We start from the raw sequence: 15,617 nt of genomic DNA, 5'->3' as shown, positions 1-15,617 counted from the left end.
AGCTGCAGCCCTGGCCCTGGAAGCAGGTGCTGAGAAGGGTTTCCTCTACTGTGGGCATCACCCAAGCCTGGGGCTCAGCAACAGCAGAGCAGAGCCCAGTGCAGCTCTGCTGGAGTCGTCAACAGGCTCTGGGAGCTGGTCCCTCGCCCGAGCACAGGCTTCCCCCTGATTTATGGCTGGGGCAGCCACTGCCTTTTCTCCCCCACCCCAGTTTCCCCTCGTTCCTTCCCCTGAGCCACGCAGCTTCCTCCCGCAGGAACCTCTGCCTGCAGTGCCTGTAATTGCCCCATGGGAGCCCCTTTTAGCAGTGACACTCAGGGGTTAAAAACTGTCACCATCCTGCACCCCATTGGCCCCAGCATCTGCTGGGTGATTTATGGATGAATAGCACGCTGCCTCCCCGCCTGCTGCTCCCAGATCCCCTTCCCTTAACTACAAAACAGATCCAGACACCCGGCATGGTCCCACTGAGCGCAGGGCTCCTGAGAGCTGGAGGCAGAGTCTGCCATGAATTTTTAATAGAAAGCTTCCTCCTGGAGTCAGAAGGAGCAGCTCTGCTGCTGAGTAGCAGCCACAGGATCCCAGAATCCCAGCCTGGTGGGGGCTGGAAGAGACCTCTGCAGATCACCCAGTCCAACCCCTCTGCTCCAGCAGGGCACCCACAGCAGCTTGCCCAGGATCACAATGCCCAGTGGGGGGGTTGGAAGCTCTCCAGAGAAGGAGACTCCACAGCCTCTCCAGGCCTCCAGCACCCTCACATCAAACAAGTTTCTTGTTAAGTCCAAATGAAGCCTCCTGTGTTCTGGTTTGTCCCTTGTCCTGTCAGTGGCCACCACATCCTCTTGCTCTCCACCCTTCAGATATTTCTACTCATTTATCAGCCCCCCTCTGGAGCTGCTCTTCTCTAGGCTAAACAGCCCCAGGGCTCTCAGTCTTTCCCCTTCACAGAGATGCTCCAAACTCTTCAGCATCTTCACAGCCTCTGTTGGACTCTCTCCAATAGTTGCCAGAGCCTGGAGCAGGCTGCCAAGGGAGGTTGTGGAGTCAGGGTGCTTTGGGGAGGCAGTTGTATGTTGCTCTGAGGACACCAAGATGATGTAATTAGGTGCCCTTGCCAACAGGTTGCTCCCAATATAAAAAGGGGTTAGAGAAGTGGGTGGATGCAGGGCTGTGAGTGGACATGGGATGGATAAAACAGGGAAGGCAGGGAATATAATCTTGGGCTGCATCCAGAGATGTGTGGCCAGCAGGTGGAGGGAGATGATCCTGTCCCTCTGCTCCACTCTTCTGAGATCCCACCTACAGTGCTGGGGCCACCTCTGGAGTCCTCAGGAGACACTTGGAGAGGGTCCAGAGAAGACCACAGCAATTTTGGGAGGCCTGAAAGCCCTCTGCTGTGAGGCCAGGCTGAGAGAGTTGGAATTGTTCAGTCTGGAGAAGAGAAGGCTTCAGGGAGACCTTCTGGTGGCCTTTCAATGCTTCAAGGAGCTGAGCAGAAAGCTGGGGACAGACTTTTGAGAAGGGCCTGTTGGGACAGGACAAGGGGGGATGGTTTGAGCTGAAAGAGGGAGATTGAGAGTGGAGAGAAGGAAGAAATTGTTTACAGTGATGTAAACCTGTCCCAGGTTGCCCAGAGAGGTGGGAGCTGCCCTATCCCTGGAACTATTCCAGGTCAGATTGTTCGTGGCACTGATCAGCCTGCTCTAACTGCAGATATCCCTGCTGACTGCAGAGAAGTTGGGTCTGGGTAACCTTTAAAGATCCCTTCAAGCCCAAGCCAGTCTGTGACTCTCTGATTCTATAAACCTGGAAACGAGCATCTCGCTGCCGGCAAGAAGCTCTGTCCGGGCTGGGGATATTCAGCGGACCAGGAATGGGGTCAGCGAGATGGGAATGGGGTCAGCGGTCCGGAGCTGAGCTCGGGGTGCCTTTGGCCGCCCCGTCGCGGACAGCGAAGCCTTAGCGTCAACTAGCGGCCGCGCTGCGGCACCGCAGCTGCGGAGCATGCGCGGTGCGACCCCCCCGCCCCGGTCCTCGCTGTCTGTGGCTCTCCCGCTCCTCGGGATGGGGGTACCGGGGTACCAGGATGGGGTCGTACCGAGCCCTCAACAAACTCGGTCTGGGGCTGACAGGTCCGTCCCTCCCGCAGCTCCGGGGTGTGTGTGTATGTGTGTGTGTGTGTGTCTCCGCCGCTGCTGAAAGGGGGGCGAAAAATAGAACGGAACCCAGCTTTCACCTAAAAAGGGCAGAATTTGAGGGTCGGTAACTGCGGGAAACATGCGGGGCTGGCGGCATGCCCCCGGGGCAGCTTGAGCCCTGAACTGCCCACGCCACCGGCTCTACCGACACGGCTCTCCCAGGGGGGTGGCCGGTGCGACAACCAGCGCTGCCCCGGTTGTTAACGGGTCGCTGTCGGTTTGCTCCTTCGAAATACAGAAAAATCCGCGGTTTTCGTTTCTTTGGGGCAAACTCGGGAACGTTCTAGGTCTGGCGATCAGCGGGATGCAGAGCCCAATCCGGGTGCACCCGTCCAGGCACCGCGGCTGGCGGAGGAGAATGGTGTCTTAGTTTGGCACCATTGGAGAAGGAGAAATTGGGGGCGTCTCTGGGTTTATTTTGTTTCTGTTTAACGAAAAATCGCTTTTCACACTGCGCAGTCTAGAGCCGGGAATGCTGCGGCCGAGCCGGCTCCGCTCCCACGGGCCGTCTCGGCTTCTTAACACCATCGGCAGCCCTCGGTGGAGATCAGTCCCGCCAGGAAACCACCGGGCAAAAAAACGTCCGCCTCGCCGCCGGTTCTGCCTCTCTGTTCTCCCCCGCGGTTCGGCGTTTCCGCGGCCGCGCACCGCGGGCAGCCGTGGAGAGGAGCAAACCGATGCCTTCGTTGTGTTCCCGCAGAACCGTGGCTTCGCCACGAATTTTCTCGCCAACGATTCCGGCCGGAGACACCGGCTCTGCCCACAGCCGCAGCCCTGTAGGACCTACCGCGGGCACCGGAGGCTGCGGGCGCCCCGGGACCGCCGGAGATCGAGGTGGTTTTCATTTATTTAGAGGCAAAATGTGGAGATTGGAGAACAGCGGTTTTCATCGAGCTCCCCGCGTCGGGAACGCGTGTGCCAGTGGTCGCCAGTGGCTACCCCGCGGCCACCGCTTCCCCCTGTCCCTCCCCGGCCGAGCCACAGCGGGGAGGGGGCAGCGGCGCGTCTGGTAGAAGGGGAGGCAGCAGGGATGGCGCTGTGTTTCCAGCCGCTCTGCACGGCAGCGGTTCCGACCCCAAACCGGCCTCATCGCGCCCCAAAACCCTCCGGCGGTGGCGGCGGCGAGAAGCCACCGGGGCCCCGACGTGCGACCGCCCCCACCGGCTAGACCCACGGGGGCGTGGCTGCCGGAGTCCCGCCTACACCGGGCGAGGCCACGCCTCCCCGCCGATGACCACGCCCCTTGTCCCCGCAGGCGTTAGGTGGTGGGCGGGGCGAAGGACCCCCGCGGGCCCCCCCCATTGGCGCAGCGCCCCGTCCGTCAAGGCGCTGCCCGCCCCCACCGGGGCCGGCAGTAAATACGGTACCGGGCGGCGCGGCTGACACTTGGGAGCTGGTTTTTGGGGCCGCCCGGCCGAGGGTGCCCGAACGCGACGTGGCTCTGCCGGGGCTCCGCACCGCTTTTCCCCGGGCGGGCCAGACGGGACCGCAGCGAAACGACCGGGAAGGAAGCCCGGAACCGGGCGGGAGAGAGCAACCCGCACCGTTCTTCCCGCGCCGCCCCGCCGAGTACGGCGATCTGTCGGGACGGAACGAGGCAGCGCGGGGCTCGGCAGCCGCTGCCCCCACCGCGCCCCGCTACCGAACCCCGTCGCAACCGAGCGCTGGGCACCGGGCCCCGCCAGGTCCGTCCTCGTACCCCCGGGCCGCGGCGGCTCCCTGACGCCCGCCGTTGTGATGCGTATTCCCGTAGACCCGAGCACCAGCAGGCGCTTCACACCCCCCTCCACTGCCTTCCCCTGCGGTAAAATGGGCGAGAACAGCGGGGCGCTGGGGGCCGCCGCACCGGGAGCCAGGGCCCGACCCGAAGTCCGCTCCGTCGTGGATGTACTGGCCGACCACGCCGGCGAACTGGTGCGAACCGACAGCCCTAACTTCTTGTGCTCGGTGCTGCCGTCCCACTGGAGGTGCAACAAGACGCTGCCGGTCGCCTTCAAGGTAAGCGGTGAGCTGGGACGGGGGAGACAGTCTGTGACCGGACAGGGGGCTCCGGGGGGTCGGAGGGAGCGGGCCTGGCTCCGGGCTTGCCCTTCGCCCAGATCCATTCGCCTTTTGCCCTCCGCCTCTTTCACTTTAACTCGCTCCTGACATCACCTTCACAAGGGAGCCCGGCTTATTATTTTTAATCAAGTCTCCGCATTGCCCCGCGGTCACAGCATCTTAGATATTCCGTACAGTTAGGAGCTCTCAGGCAACTTTGAAGTTTAATGAGAGTGGAGGTTAATTACCTTCCTGAGAGAGAGAGAGAGAGGCAGGCGAGGCAGATCTAATCTGCAGAAAGAAAGCAGAAAGCTGAAGCATCGGCACCGGGCTGCACTCCCCGGGCTCCCCGGGGCAGCTCGGTTCTGCTCCATCGGGATGGGGTGACCCGAAGAGGCATCCCTGGGCCGGGCATTCCCGCTGCTGCCCTCCCGGAGCCGGAACGTAGGGAAACGGGGTTGCCAAAAATCAGAGTGGGGAGAGCCGGGGGGAACCAAGCAGGACGGCGGCGGAGTCCCGGGGAAGCTAGAGGAGATGTGGAAGAGTTTGCAAACCGGCTTCCCCCTGCCGTACCGGTGCCGGCAGCCCGGGGTGCTGCTCCCCTTGCAGGGAGGTCCTTCTCGGCCCCTCCGTCGGCTCCCCACGCTTCCCGGGGCCGGGCGCGGAGCTACGAGGCCCCGGTGGCGGCCGCCCTGCTCCCAGCAGCGCTTGATTTGTCCCCCCGCCCAAATCAAACAAAATACAAGCATCACACCCCCACGGTGGGTCCGAGAGCCGGGCGACCACTCCTCCCTATCCCCTAGAAGCCCCTTGTTCCTTTTAACCCTTTTTAAAACTCATTTCCCCCTTCCTTTAGACTTCCTCGGGGGCTCAAATTGCTTTTGGTTTTGCTTTGGTTTTAGGGACGAAACCGCAGGTCAGGTTAGCTCCGAGCGTGGGTAACTTTAGCCTAAAATCCTCTCGTCCTGCCCTAGGTCGTAGCTCTGGGAGATGTCCCCGATGGGACGGTGGTGACGGTGATGGCAGGGAACGACGAAAACTACTCGGCCGAGCTTCGCAACGCCTCCGCCGTGATGAAAAACCAAGTAGCGAGATTTAACGACCTGAGATTTGTTGGGAGAAGCGGCAGGGGTAGGTACCGGCCCGGAAATGGTTCCTTTTTTATTTGGCTTTTTAAGAGAGAAAAAGAAAAAAAAAAAAAACCCAACGCCCAGCTTTTATTTTAACTGATTTTATTTTTAATTAATTCTATTTTAATTTAATTTCATTCAATTTAATTTTAATGGGGTGTTTCTCTCCAGCCGGTGGTTTTGGTGCTGCGGGCTGGGTTTGTGACATCGGGAGGAATCCCCGAGCCCCAAAGCAGATCTCAAGCGGGATGCAGTAGGGATGCAGGAGCAGTCCCGGTCGACCCCTCGACTCTGCCCTGCTCATCCCTGGGTTTTCCCTTTGCTGAGGGTTCAGGAAAGGACGATACAGGGGAAAAAAGAGAAACAACTCGTTGTAAAACCTGCGCTGTGGGGTAAGACAGCTCCTCTCAGGTGCATGGGCTGGTAAGCAGCCCATTTCCCCCCGATTTTAGCCCAGATCCTCATAAAGAATTTAAGCCCAAATATTCCCGATTTTATCCCGAATCCTCAAAAATTTAAGGCAAAATTTTCCCGATTTTGTTCCAAATCTTCAAGAACTTAAAAACTGAAGGCCGAATCCGCCCAAATTTCTCTCATCAGGGAGATAAAAGGAAGCAGCGGTGCCTGTGGTGCGGCCCCTCTGCAGGTGACTCTGCTCAGGGATCAAACCCACCTGGCAGCTGGGCTTGGAATGGTGCAAAACCCAGGATTTAAAGTAAAATCCTAACCCAGAGTTCGGCAAGGAGGGACCGCAGCGGGCAGAGATGAGGACAGGCTCAGCTCCTGCGGGAGCCGGGCAGATTTTTAGGTGCTTTCAGAGGAAGATTCGTTTCTTTTCTCCACGTTTTGTTGCGTGGAAAAAGAGGAGGGAAATTCTACTTTCTGGCCACGGAGGCTGACTCCAATATTTAGCCTTATTTGGATCACGCTGCCGGCTTTCCCCAAACAAATAGTGAAGGAAGTGAGGCTGTGCCATCCCAGGAGAGGAATATAAATCCTCCAAAACCACGGAACTGCGAGCGGGTGGTGGGAGCAGAGCCTTTCCTTCCCACCGCATCCCTTGCAGCCGAATTTTACCTGGATTTCAAAGCGGATAAAGAGAATTTCAGCATTTCAACCCCACTAAACGCTGCAGAGTGAAGCACTTTAATTGCTCATTTAAACTAAAGGACGAATCTTACATTTTACTGGCCATATGGCAGCGTTCTCGCCGAGGCTTCGAATGTATACACACAATGTCAGCTATATTTTGACTTCTCTGCATTAATTAAGAACAGTGATGTTAGGAATTATTTGCATGTAATAACTGTTTACTTGTTCCTCTTTATGAAACTGGAATAGTTTACATTCTTTCATACATTTCCTTTTTCCTGTTGGCTCCTTCTCCATCTTGCAGTTTCTTTAAAACTCTCCACTTAACTGGTTGCAGGTTGATGGATGGAAAATGTTTTCCTCTTTCATGAATTAAGCTTTCATTTCTGTAATCAATTATTCTCTTAGGCTCGTTTCTTTCTGGGTTTCGGGAGGAGGTTTTTTTGTTTGGTTGGTTTGGGTTTGTTTTTTTTTTTTTCATTCTCATTACACAAATCTCCCAGCTGAATGCAACCCAAGCTCAGCCTGACCCTTGAATTCATTATTAACTTTCCTCCTCTGCAGCCCCAAGCTCTCAATTAACAGTAGCTCGCTGTCTCAGGAAGCACTTGAGTGAAGAGACTCTTTCCTTGGGCAGAGTCCTGGCAAAGACTCATTACAGCAGTGGAAACACCTCCGCTGCCTCTAAAAGGCTTTGGAGCGAAGAGAGTAACTTAAGTGTTGATTTATTGTTTATTTATTTTTAAAATATATTGTTGTGGGGTCAGGCTTTGTAGCATCTGCAGAGCCCTAACCCCATCGGGGCTCCCCGCGGCTGGAGTGGATGTGGCACGGTGAGGTTTCCTCTTAGACTGAAGCCTGTTTTGAACTCCCTGTCTACAGCCGAGCCCTCCCCAGCTCTTTCAGATCTGGTTAACACGAAAAAAAATAATATCGTTTCTGTGGCATTTTTTTATTCTGAGTATCACACTTAATTTCCCTTTCCTGGCTTAATCCCTGCGAGCCTAGTGCTGCTTTCGTTTATTCTGGCAGTAAATTTGAATTCGCTGTGAAATATTTTGTTGGGGCAGAGCGGTGTGTGTGTGTTTGTGTCGCTCGATGTGCGGACGTGTGCATCTGTAACCGCGCACAGCCAGCAGTCTGAGCTGCGGGAGCCCTTCGAAACAGAAGCTGCCAGGCTCTCGTTTCTAAACGTGAGCTGAAATGATGCAGAATTGGGCGTTTGGAGAATTTAACGGTTTGGGGATCGTTCTCCGGCAGTGTGAGCTGGGAAGAGCAGGTCGTTCCCCGACCTCCTCCTACGTTACCATCCCTATGTGCAAGACAAAAGCAGAGGAGAAGGTTCCATTTCTATGTTTTGCTCTAAAAAATAAAAGCAAGCCCCAAACCCCTTTTCTGCTCGGATTTCAGTGTAAAACGAAAGCAGAGGCCAGTAGGATGCTGCTCTCCCAGCCGCAATATCCTCAGGGAGCCGTAGGTGCTTCCAAACCCACCCAGGAGCTGGGATCCAGCCGCTCTCAGCCGGCAAACTGGGGCTGGGGCACGGTGGGAGTGATTAACCTCAGCTCGGCTTCCCAAGAAGACGGGAAATGAGTAAAAATGATGCTGAGTAATAATTCTCATTCTCGATTCATGGGAGGATTGCTGAGAGCTGGTTAAGAGACGTAAAAATGGCCTGGCTGGCTCCGCGCTGCAGCCGCCCTCCCTGGAGGGCTCTGCAGAGAGCAGGGGGTGGAAAATTGAAATGCAGGGAAGTTGTTGCCCATGGAGAATAAAATATTCAAAATATAAACCGAGGTGATGCAGCAGTTCGCAGGGAGCTGTGTGAGGAGCTGCTGGGCTCAGGGTTGTGCGGCTCACAGGCTGGACTTGCCTGGCCGCTGCCGGCTCCTTTCCCTTCCCTCTCCTCCCGCAGAACTTCCTAAATAATTACTCCTAATAATCCTCATCCCTGCGCTCCTGTTCTGCAAAAAAATTGCCAGCAAACCCTCGGTGTTGGTTGGTTTTTACTTGGCCGTGCAGGCACCTGGGAGCCTTCGCACCACGCAGGCTGCCGCTGCTCAGCTCCTCCGTGCAGGTTGTCGGCAGAATCATTCCAGTGAGGATTCAAATTGGGCTTGGGAGGGTAAAAAAAAAATATATATATATATATTCGGTTTTGGGGCAGAAAATGAGCCGGAACTTTGTTTAGCTTTAGTCGTGAGGTAGGGCAGGGATTGATGTTTGCTTGTTGCTTTAAAGCCAGCATTTCCCCCTCCAACGCTTCCATAGAGGAATTCTCCCACCTGGGATAATTTCAGGATGTTCTTCAGAGGAAATAATTTCATTTTCTTTTTTATTATATTCTTTTTTAATTATTATTTTTTCTCCCCTGTCCTTCTGGCAGTACAAATAGTGGTTTGTTTCACTGTGGATACTCTCAGGTCCAGCCCTGTAGGTAGATGACAGTCTGGAGCTGAAACTCCCCTAATCCCTTCAGGGGAAAAGGGAAAGGAGATGGTGGTTTCTTACTGCATTTATTATTTGAGAAATAAAGGCTGGAGGAGCTAAGGGCTATTGCCCAGGCATTTCCAGCCTGATTCCTGCTGGGATTTATACCTCTGAAATACTCAATGCCTTTGAAATCCCACGGTGATTGCTCTTGAGGGGGTTGGTTAGAGTGATTTGCTCCCTTGCATGTGCAACTTCCCTCCTTTACCAGAGGGGATCCCCAATCCAGGGAGGCTGTAGGAAAGCAGAGGTCCTTCCCATGGAGAAGTTGTCCTGGTCTTCTGCAGCCTCCCCAGTAACTGGACATGAAGAGGGAAGAGCATCTGGGATAGGGATGCCGAGGCTGCAGGAGATGAATGGGATTGGGGTTTGGATGGGTGCTGGGTGAGGAAAGGGGGTGAGGAGACCCTCTGTGATGCCAAAATGGGGTTTGGGCTGCAGATGGAGACCTGTTGTGCCACCATAACAGTTGTGTTTGAGCAAAACTGAGCTCCCAGGAACTTTTCATTGCTTTGCCCCTGTTTTTTAAAGGTGACAAGTTTGGTGCTCCAGCAACATCTCTGACAGCCGCCATGGTGGTGTCTGAACTCTTTCCCCAACAGCAAGTTCCTGCTCTGTTGTCAGGGCTGGGACAAGGGGACAGTCCCCACAGCCAGCTGTCTGGTGGCCAAAGTTGGCCAGGTTCAGTTCCAATTTTGTAGTTTCCAGTGTCTAGACCTGGCCCCCCATACGTGGGTACCTGAATGGCCAAGGCCTCACTGCAGATCCCCTCTAAATGTCCCTGCCTGGGGGCATCCACAGGGCCAATCCCTCCAGCATCCCCCTACAAACACCAGCACTCATTGCCCACAGACTGATGCCACCTCCACCAGCTTGCTCTAGCAGGAGAATCCCATGGGTGCCAGAACCCGAATCCATCCCTTGTGGAGGGAGTTCTGCATCCAGAGCTGCGTTTCAAGCTGGAATTCCCATGGGAAAAAGGGGAAGCATCTAGAACGGGAAGGCACCAGGAAGCTGCTGTGGGTGGAGGGGTCGATATGGGGACAGGGCAGGGGGAAGCAGGGGACAAGTGACTTGTTGCTCTAGGAAGGTCCTGGCTCGGGCTCTGAAGCAGGTCCAAGGCTGTCTCTGCTGCAGCCAGCTGAACCCCAGCGGGAGCCGGCCGAGCTTTGTGTCTCGGCAGCGACGTCTCATAAAATTAAATGATGTGTGTGGTGGAGCTGGGTGGCTGTGGAGACTTGTGTCTGAGCTTGCTCCAGCAGGAGCCTTCTGCTCCCACAAGAGCTGAACCCATGAGAATCTCTTCATTTCTCTTACCCTGTTTTGTTTTGGTTTTTCTTTCTTCCTTCTGCTCTTCTCCCACCACCTCCTCTAGGCAAAAGCTTCACCCTGACCATCACTGTGTTCACCAACCCCACCCAAGTCGCTACCTATCACCGAGCCATCAAAGTGACCGTGGATGGACCCCGGGAGCCACGGAGTGAGTGATGTGTTTGATTTGGCAGCACTGAGAAATGCGCTGGGGAGGGGGGAGAGGGAGGGGAGTGTGTGCAGGGGGCCAAGCTCTCCACGGCCGAAGGATGCAGGATGTCTCTGTGGCCAGGCAAAGGCAGCCAGGACAGGCAGTGTGTGGAGATAAGATGGTGGTGGAGCTGAGTGAGCCCCTGGAGCACACTGTGCAGTGGGCATGGCTTGGCTGCCTGGATTTTCTCTCCTTGCTTTGCTGCTTACTCTCAACATGCTCCATGTCCCATCCTGAGGGGATGATTTTATCGCTCTGCTCCTCGTGGTAGTTGGGGCATGGGGACAACACTTTGGACTTCAACAGCAAAACCAGAAAGGACTCAGATCAGGTGGTGCACAGAAGGGGTTAGAGAGCCAGAGATGCTGTGCCTGGCTTTCGGGGCTGACTTGCTGTTTATTGAACTAAAAGTCTTTGCAGGTTTCCTCCACACAGTGCTTGTATCTGTCTGGCTGTCCTCACAGGCCCAGGAGAGCTCGATCAGAGCCTTCCCCTTTTGGTTAGTCGTGGTTTCGCTTTCGGGTTGTCAAAGGCTCTGGCTGGCAGTGCCCGTAGCTGGGGGCTGCGTGGCTTGAGAAAACCAAAGAGGTGATTCAACCACAGAAATGTCTCTGTTTTGATCAAGTAGGCTCCTGGGTGCAGGCTGGTGCCTCTTGGCTGAGGGTGGCTCTTTGGAGAGGTGGCTTGGGTTGGTTTTCAGCGTCAGGCTGGTTTGAGCTCACCTTGGCAACTCTCATGACCCGAGGAGGGCAGGGAAGTGCTCTGGTTCTGTTGGCTGGAGGAGTTTCCTTTTGCCAGGAGTAATTTGTTTTGTTTTGTTTTCTCTCTGGAACCCCCAGTGTGGTGGGACCCCATCTCTAGGGCCTCCATCTCCAGCTCTTTACTCTGTCTTCATCTTCCTGCTCGCTCAGCAGCACCCCAGGGACTATAAAGCAGAGTTTGTTCCCTTTGCGTGTAAAGCTGTCGGTGCCCAAATTGAAGGGAAACTGCTTGATCCTTCTAAATATGCTTCAGAAAATATTTTCTGTTGATGCTGTCGTTGGGCCATTGCTGGCCCTTGATGTCAGGCCAGGTGGAGGCTGTTGCCTCGGCGAGGGAGTTTGGTTTGCATCGGGGTTGTTTGGATTTTCCTTCCCCTGCCTTGATTTCTATTTTGAAGCACAAGAGACTTTCCGGGAGCCTGTCGAGCTGCTGGGCTGGATTTGCAAAGCCTGGGCTTGGGCAAGGCTCTTGGTTTTTCTTTTAAGCCCAAAAGGACAAGGCAGGGCCCTGTTGTGGGGCTGTGGTGGTGATTAAAGGTAGATCGTGGTGGGTGCTGAGCCGCTGGGACTGGGCTCAGCCCGGGCCTGGGAGGGAAACCAGACAGGGCTTGGGCAGGGAATTTCACAACTTTTCCAAGTCAGGAATAGAAACCAGGTCTCCTGACTCCTGGCTCAGCCCTTTATCTACTGTATCAGATCACCTTTCTAGTAATAATAACAATAATCATGCTCATCATCAGGAATACATAAATAATAATACAAGGTGAGATAGTTGCCACTCTTAGCGTTTGGTTTGCTCTGATTTCGCCGATAGCCAGCGCTGGCCAAACCCCTGCTGAATCATTCCTGCTCCTCCTGAATTTCAACAGCTTGGCCCCATCACTCCCCATCTTTAATTTCAATTTTCTGATACAGAGCTGAAGGCTTCGTGGCCAGGCCAGGGAGCTTAGGGCTGAGCCGTGGGCACGCTCATGCAGTTCTGTTTGGGTTGGGGCTCTGCCTTCCTTTGGCAAAATTAGGCAAAACCAGAGGCTGGAGCCACTCGTCCTGGCTCTGCCCTGCTGTGCCTCAGGGGTGCCCTTCCTGGGATGTCTCCCAGGCTGCAAAGTCATCACTTTTCTGCTTTTATTTCTTTCTTCCTGATTTGGGGATCTTGAGGTGTTTGTGCTGGAGGTGTAGGCTCCTTAAGGATACCTGAGTGGTGTTTGTTCATTGCTTCCCTTGCCTTGTGTGGACCCCAAAGTTTGAGCTCCCCCCTATCCCTGCACCCCTGCATCCTATAAACTGCTGATTTGAAGGAGTTTAGACTCCAGTTGTGCTGTGCTGGATGAATTTTTCACGTTTGTTGTTTGTGAAGGTCACCTTTTTGATGCCCAGTTTAACCCTGGGGCTTAAATTGACGATTGCTGAAAATCCAGTGGGTTTCAGAAGAAAAAAACCCAGCCAAACCTGTTCTTTTTTTTCCCCCAAAATCAAATCCCTTCTTCATTTTTTTCCCCTAAATCAAATCCCTTCTTCATTTTTCCCCTAAATCAAATCCCTTCTTCATTTTCTCCCCTAAATCAAATCCCTTCTTCATTTTTTCCCCCTAAATCAAATCCCTTCTTCATTTTTTCCCCCTAAATCAAATCCCTTCTTCATTTTTTCCCCCTAAATCAAATCCCTTCTTCATTTTTTCCCCCTAAACCAAATCCCTTCTTCTTTTTCTCCCAAACCAAATCCCTTCTTCTTTTTCTCCCAAACCAAATCCCTTCCTCTTTTTCTCCCAAACCAAATCCCTTCTTCTTTTTTCCCCCAAACCAAATCCCTTCTTCTTTTTTTCCCCAAACCAAATCCCTTCTTCTTTTTTTCCCCCAAACCAAATCCCTTCTTCTTTTTTTCCCCCAAACCAAATCCCTTCTTCTTTTTTTCCCCCAAACCAAATCCCTTCTTCTTTTTTTCCCCCAAACCAAATCCTTTTTTTTTTTTTTTTTTTTTTGGACACATTTTTGGCTTGCGTTTTCTAACGAACACGAAGGCTGAAACAAATTAAATTCACTAATGCCCTTTGCCCTCCTCTCCCTGCAGTGGCTCTGCAGAAACCCTCGGTGTGGAAATAACCGGCGGCGAACCGAGCTGGGCTCGCCGGTAGGACTCCAAAGCGGTTTTCCAGGTTCACCTGCCGCTGGGTGGCTCTCTGGTTGTAGCACCCCGGAGTGCTCCGGCACCCGCCGGGCTCGCTGGCCGGCGAGCGGAGCCGGTTGCAGCCCCGCTAATAACCACCCCTGGCCAAACCTGATGGGTTTGTGCTGCCCAGCCCCTGCTTGGTTTTGCCAGGTGCGAGCTGCCAGCAGGAATCGCGTTCCTTTTGGTGTGTGTCTGTATATTATCTATGCTTATGAACACGCGTGTATGTATCTACAGCTCCTTGAAAGGAGGTCGGAGCCAGGTGGGGGTTGGTCTCTTCTAAGTATTGAGTGATAGGATGAGAGAAAGTGGTCCCAAATTGTACCAGGGGAGGGTTAGGTTGGATATCAGAAGAAACTTCTTCGCTCAAAAGGTTCTCAAAGCCTGGCACAGGCTACCCAGGGAGGTGGTTGAATCCCCGTCCCTGGAGGTGTTTCAAAGATGTGGTGCTGAGGGATGTGGTTTAGCACCAGGCTTGGTAGAGTTAGAGAATGGTTGGACTGGAGGATCTGGAAGGGCTTTTCCCAGCAAAATGATTCTCTGATTCTATATATATCTGCGTGTAAAAAAAGAAAACAAATTATATATAGGGTTTTTCTTTCCTCCTTTTTGGCTGCAGTGCTGGAAATGAGTAGGACCTGGTGTGTGTTGGCTCCTTTTGTGCAGGATCAGCACTGGCCGGGGCTGGAGGCTGGCTGTGGGGCTGGTGTGAGCGGGCAGAGCAGAACCCTTAATGAGGAAAGAATTGGCCATTTGTCTTGGCATCCTGGGAAAGCCCTGGGCATCGTCTTCTCAGATGCGGTGAAATTCCTCCGGCAAATGTTCTCGTGGGGTTTTGGGGCCAGAGACGTGGCTGGGCTCCACGCCCCACCTCTGAGCATCCCATTCATCTTCTACCCCTGTCCCATCGCTTCATCTCTAGCCCTTGAGGGAGCCTTTTAACTAAAGCTGTGCCCAGGAAAAACAAAAAACAAAACAAACTTCTGAGGAGCTTGAAATCGAGCGGCGAAGGGCGAGAAATTGCCGGGAAGCGGCTGACACCCGGAGCCCCTCGTGGGTTTGGGGGGATGAAGCCTGGATGGGGAGAGCAGCAGAGCTGCACCGTGGTGTTAAAGCCACCCAAGGATGTTTGTTTGAAGGACCCAAAGCCAAGAGAGGAGCAGCGCTGGGGCGTGTGCGAGGCTGATAAGCAGCAGCGGCTTCGGCCAAGCCCCGGCTGCTGTGCTGCGGTCCCCAAGCATCCCTTGCAACCCATCCCTTGGGCTCCCTCCCAGCGGCCAGCTCCCTCCAACAGATTTCTTTTCCTTTTTTTTTCTTTTTCTTTTTTTTTTTTTTCCCCTCCCTTGTGCTCAGCCTTTTTTTCTGGGTTAGATCTGGAGAGGAAAAGGACATTTTTGTCATTCTTTTTTCAGCTCAACACCTTAGCTCTAAACAAATGGCTCGCTGGGTGCCAAGTGTTGACATACTTTGTGCAAACAGGAAGTAATAAAATATTTGAACTTCCTGTGGAATTTCCTTTTTTTTTTTTTTTTTCCCCCCCTTTCCTTCTCCCTCCTTCTCTGCAGCTCTTTATTTAGCAAGAGCCCGACTCTAGCTGAGCTCCAGCCCTGGTGCAAAGCCCTCTCTCATCCACAGCTGCTTGCAAAACAATCCACAAGAGGCAGAACATGGGAAAATGAATAGCTGGAAGCTATAGAGGGATGTTTAGTCTGCTCCTGGCTAAACAGGAGCATCTCCAGGGCCTCCTCCCCACACCCACCTGCTGCCTGCCATCCTTTTTTCTCTTCTTTTGCCCCTTCTCTACCCCCTTCCTAAACCTTCTTTATCCTTAATCCCTTGTTGCTGATTTCTGTCCCATTTCCTCCTTGACAAGGCAGCAGAGGAGACCAGGAAGACTTCATCACCCACCATAACCCTTGTGGGGAAGCACATTTGTCCCCAGCTGTGCTCTCCTGGGGTCAACCCCATCTGGTTGTGAACCTGCAGAGAGCCCCAGGTGCTGGTGCTGGGCAGGTGGGAAGGGATGCAAGGCAGCCACAGCAGGGTGACAGAATCCTCTCTGCTCCTGTGGTGAGATCTTGGACCTCTCTGAGTGTCAGGTTGCTTTCTGAGATTTAATGCTGTATAAGTTTGGGTGAATGGAGCTCGTTTTCTTCACACCCCCCCAGCTAAGGAGTGAGTAGAGGGGGGAGCAGGATGCTGGAGAGAGGCACTGGAG

General features: G+C 53.9%; 1 protein-coding gene across 1 annotated transcript in view; it reads left to right on the top strand.

Moving 5' to 3' along the window:
- Positions 1-3,935: 3,935 nt before the first annotated feature.
- The window catches only part of RUNX3 (RUNX family transcription factor 3), a 43,296-nt gene continuing 31,614 nt past the window's right edge, over positions 3,936-15,617 (top strand). The window contains exons 1-3 of the mRNA XM_054395313.1: positions 3,936-4,196; positions 5,213-5,369; positions 10,326-10,430. Coding sequence (XP_054251288.1) covers positions 3,936-4,196; positions 5,213-5,369; positions 10,326-10,430 — 523 coding nt within the window. The remainder of the gene's footprint in view (positions 4,197-5,212; positions 5,370-10,325; positions 10,431-15,617) is intronic.

This window comes from Indicator indicator, chromosome 33, assembly GCF_027791375.1.
Source record: "Indicator indicator isolate 239-I01 chromosome 33, UM_Iind_1.1, whole genome shotgun sequence".
NCBI classification, from domain to species: domain Eukaryota; kingdom Metazoa; phylum Chordata; class Aves; order Piciformes; family Indicatoridae; genus Indicator; species Indicator indicator.
This window is presented reverse-complemented; position numbering and strand designations above follow the sequence as displayed.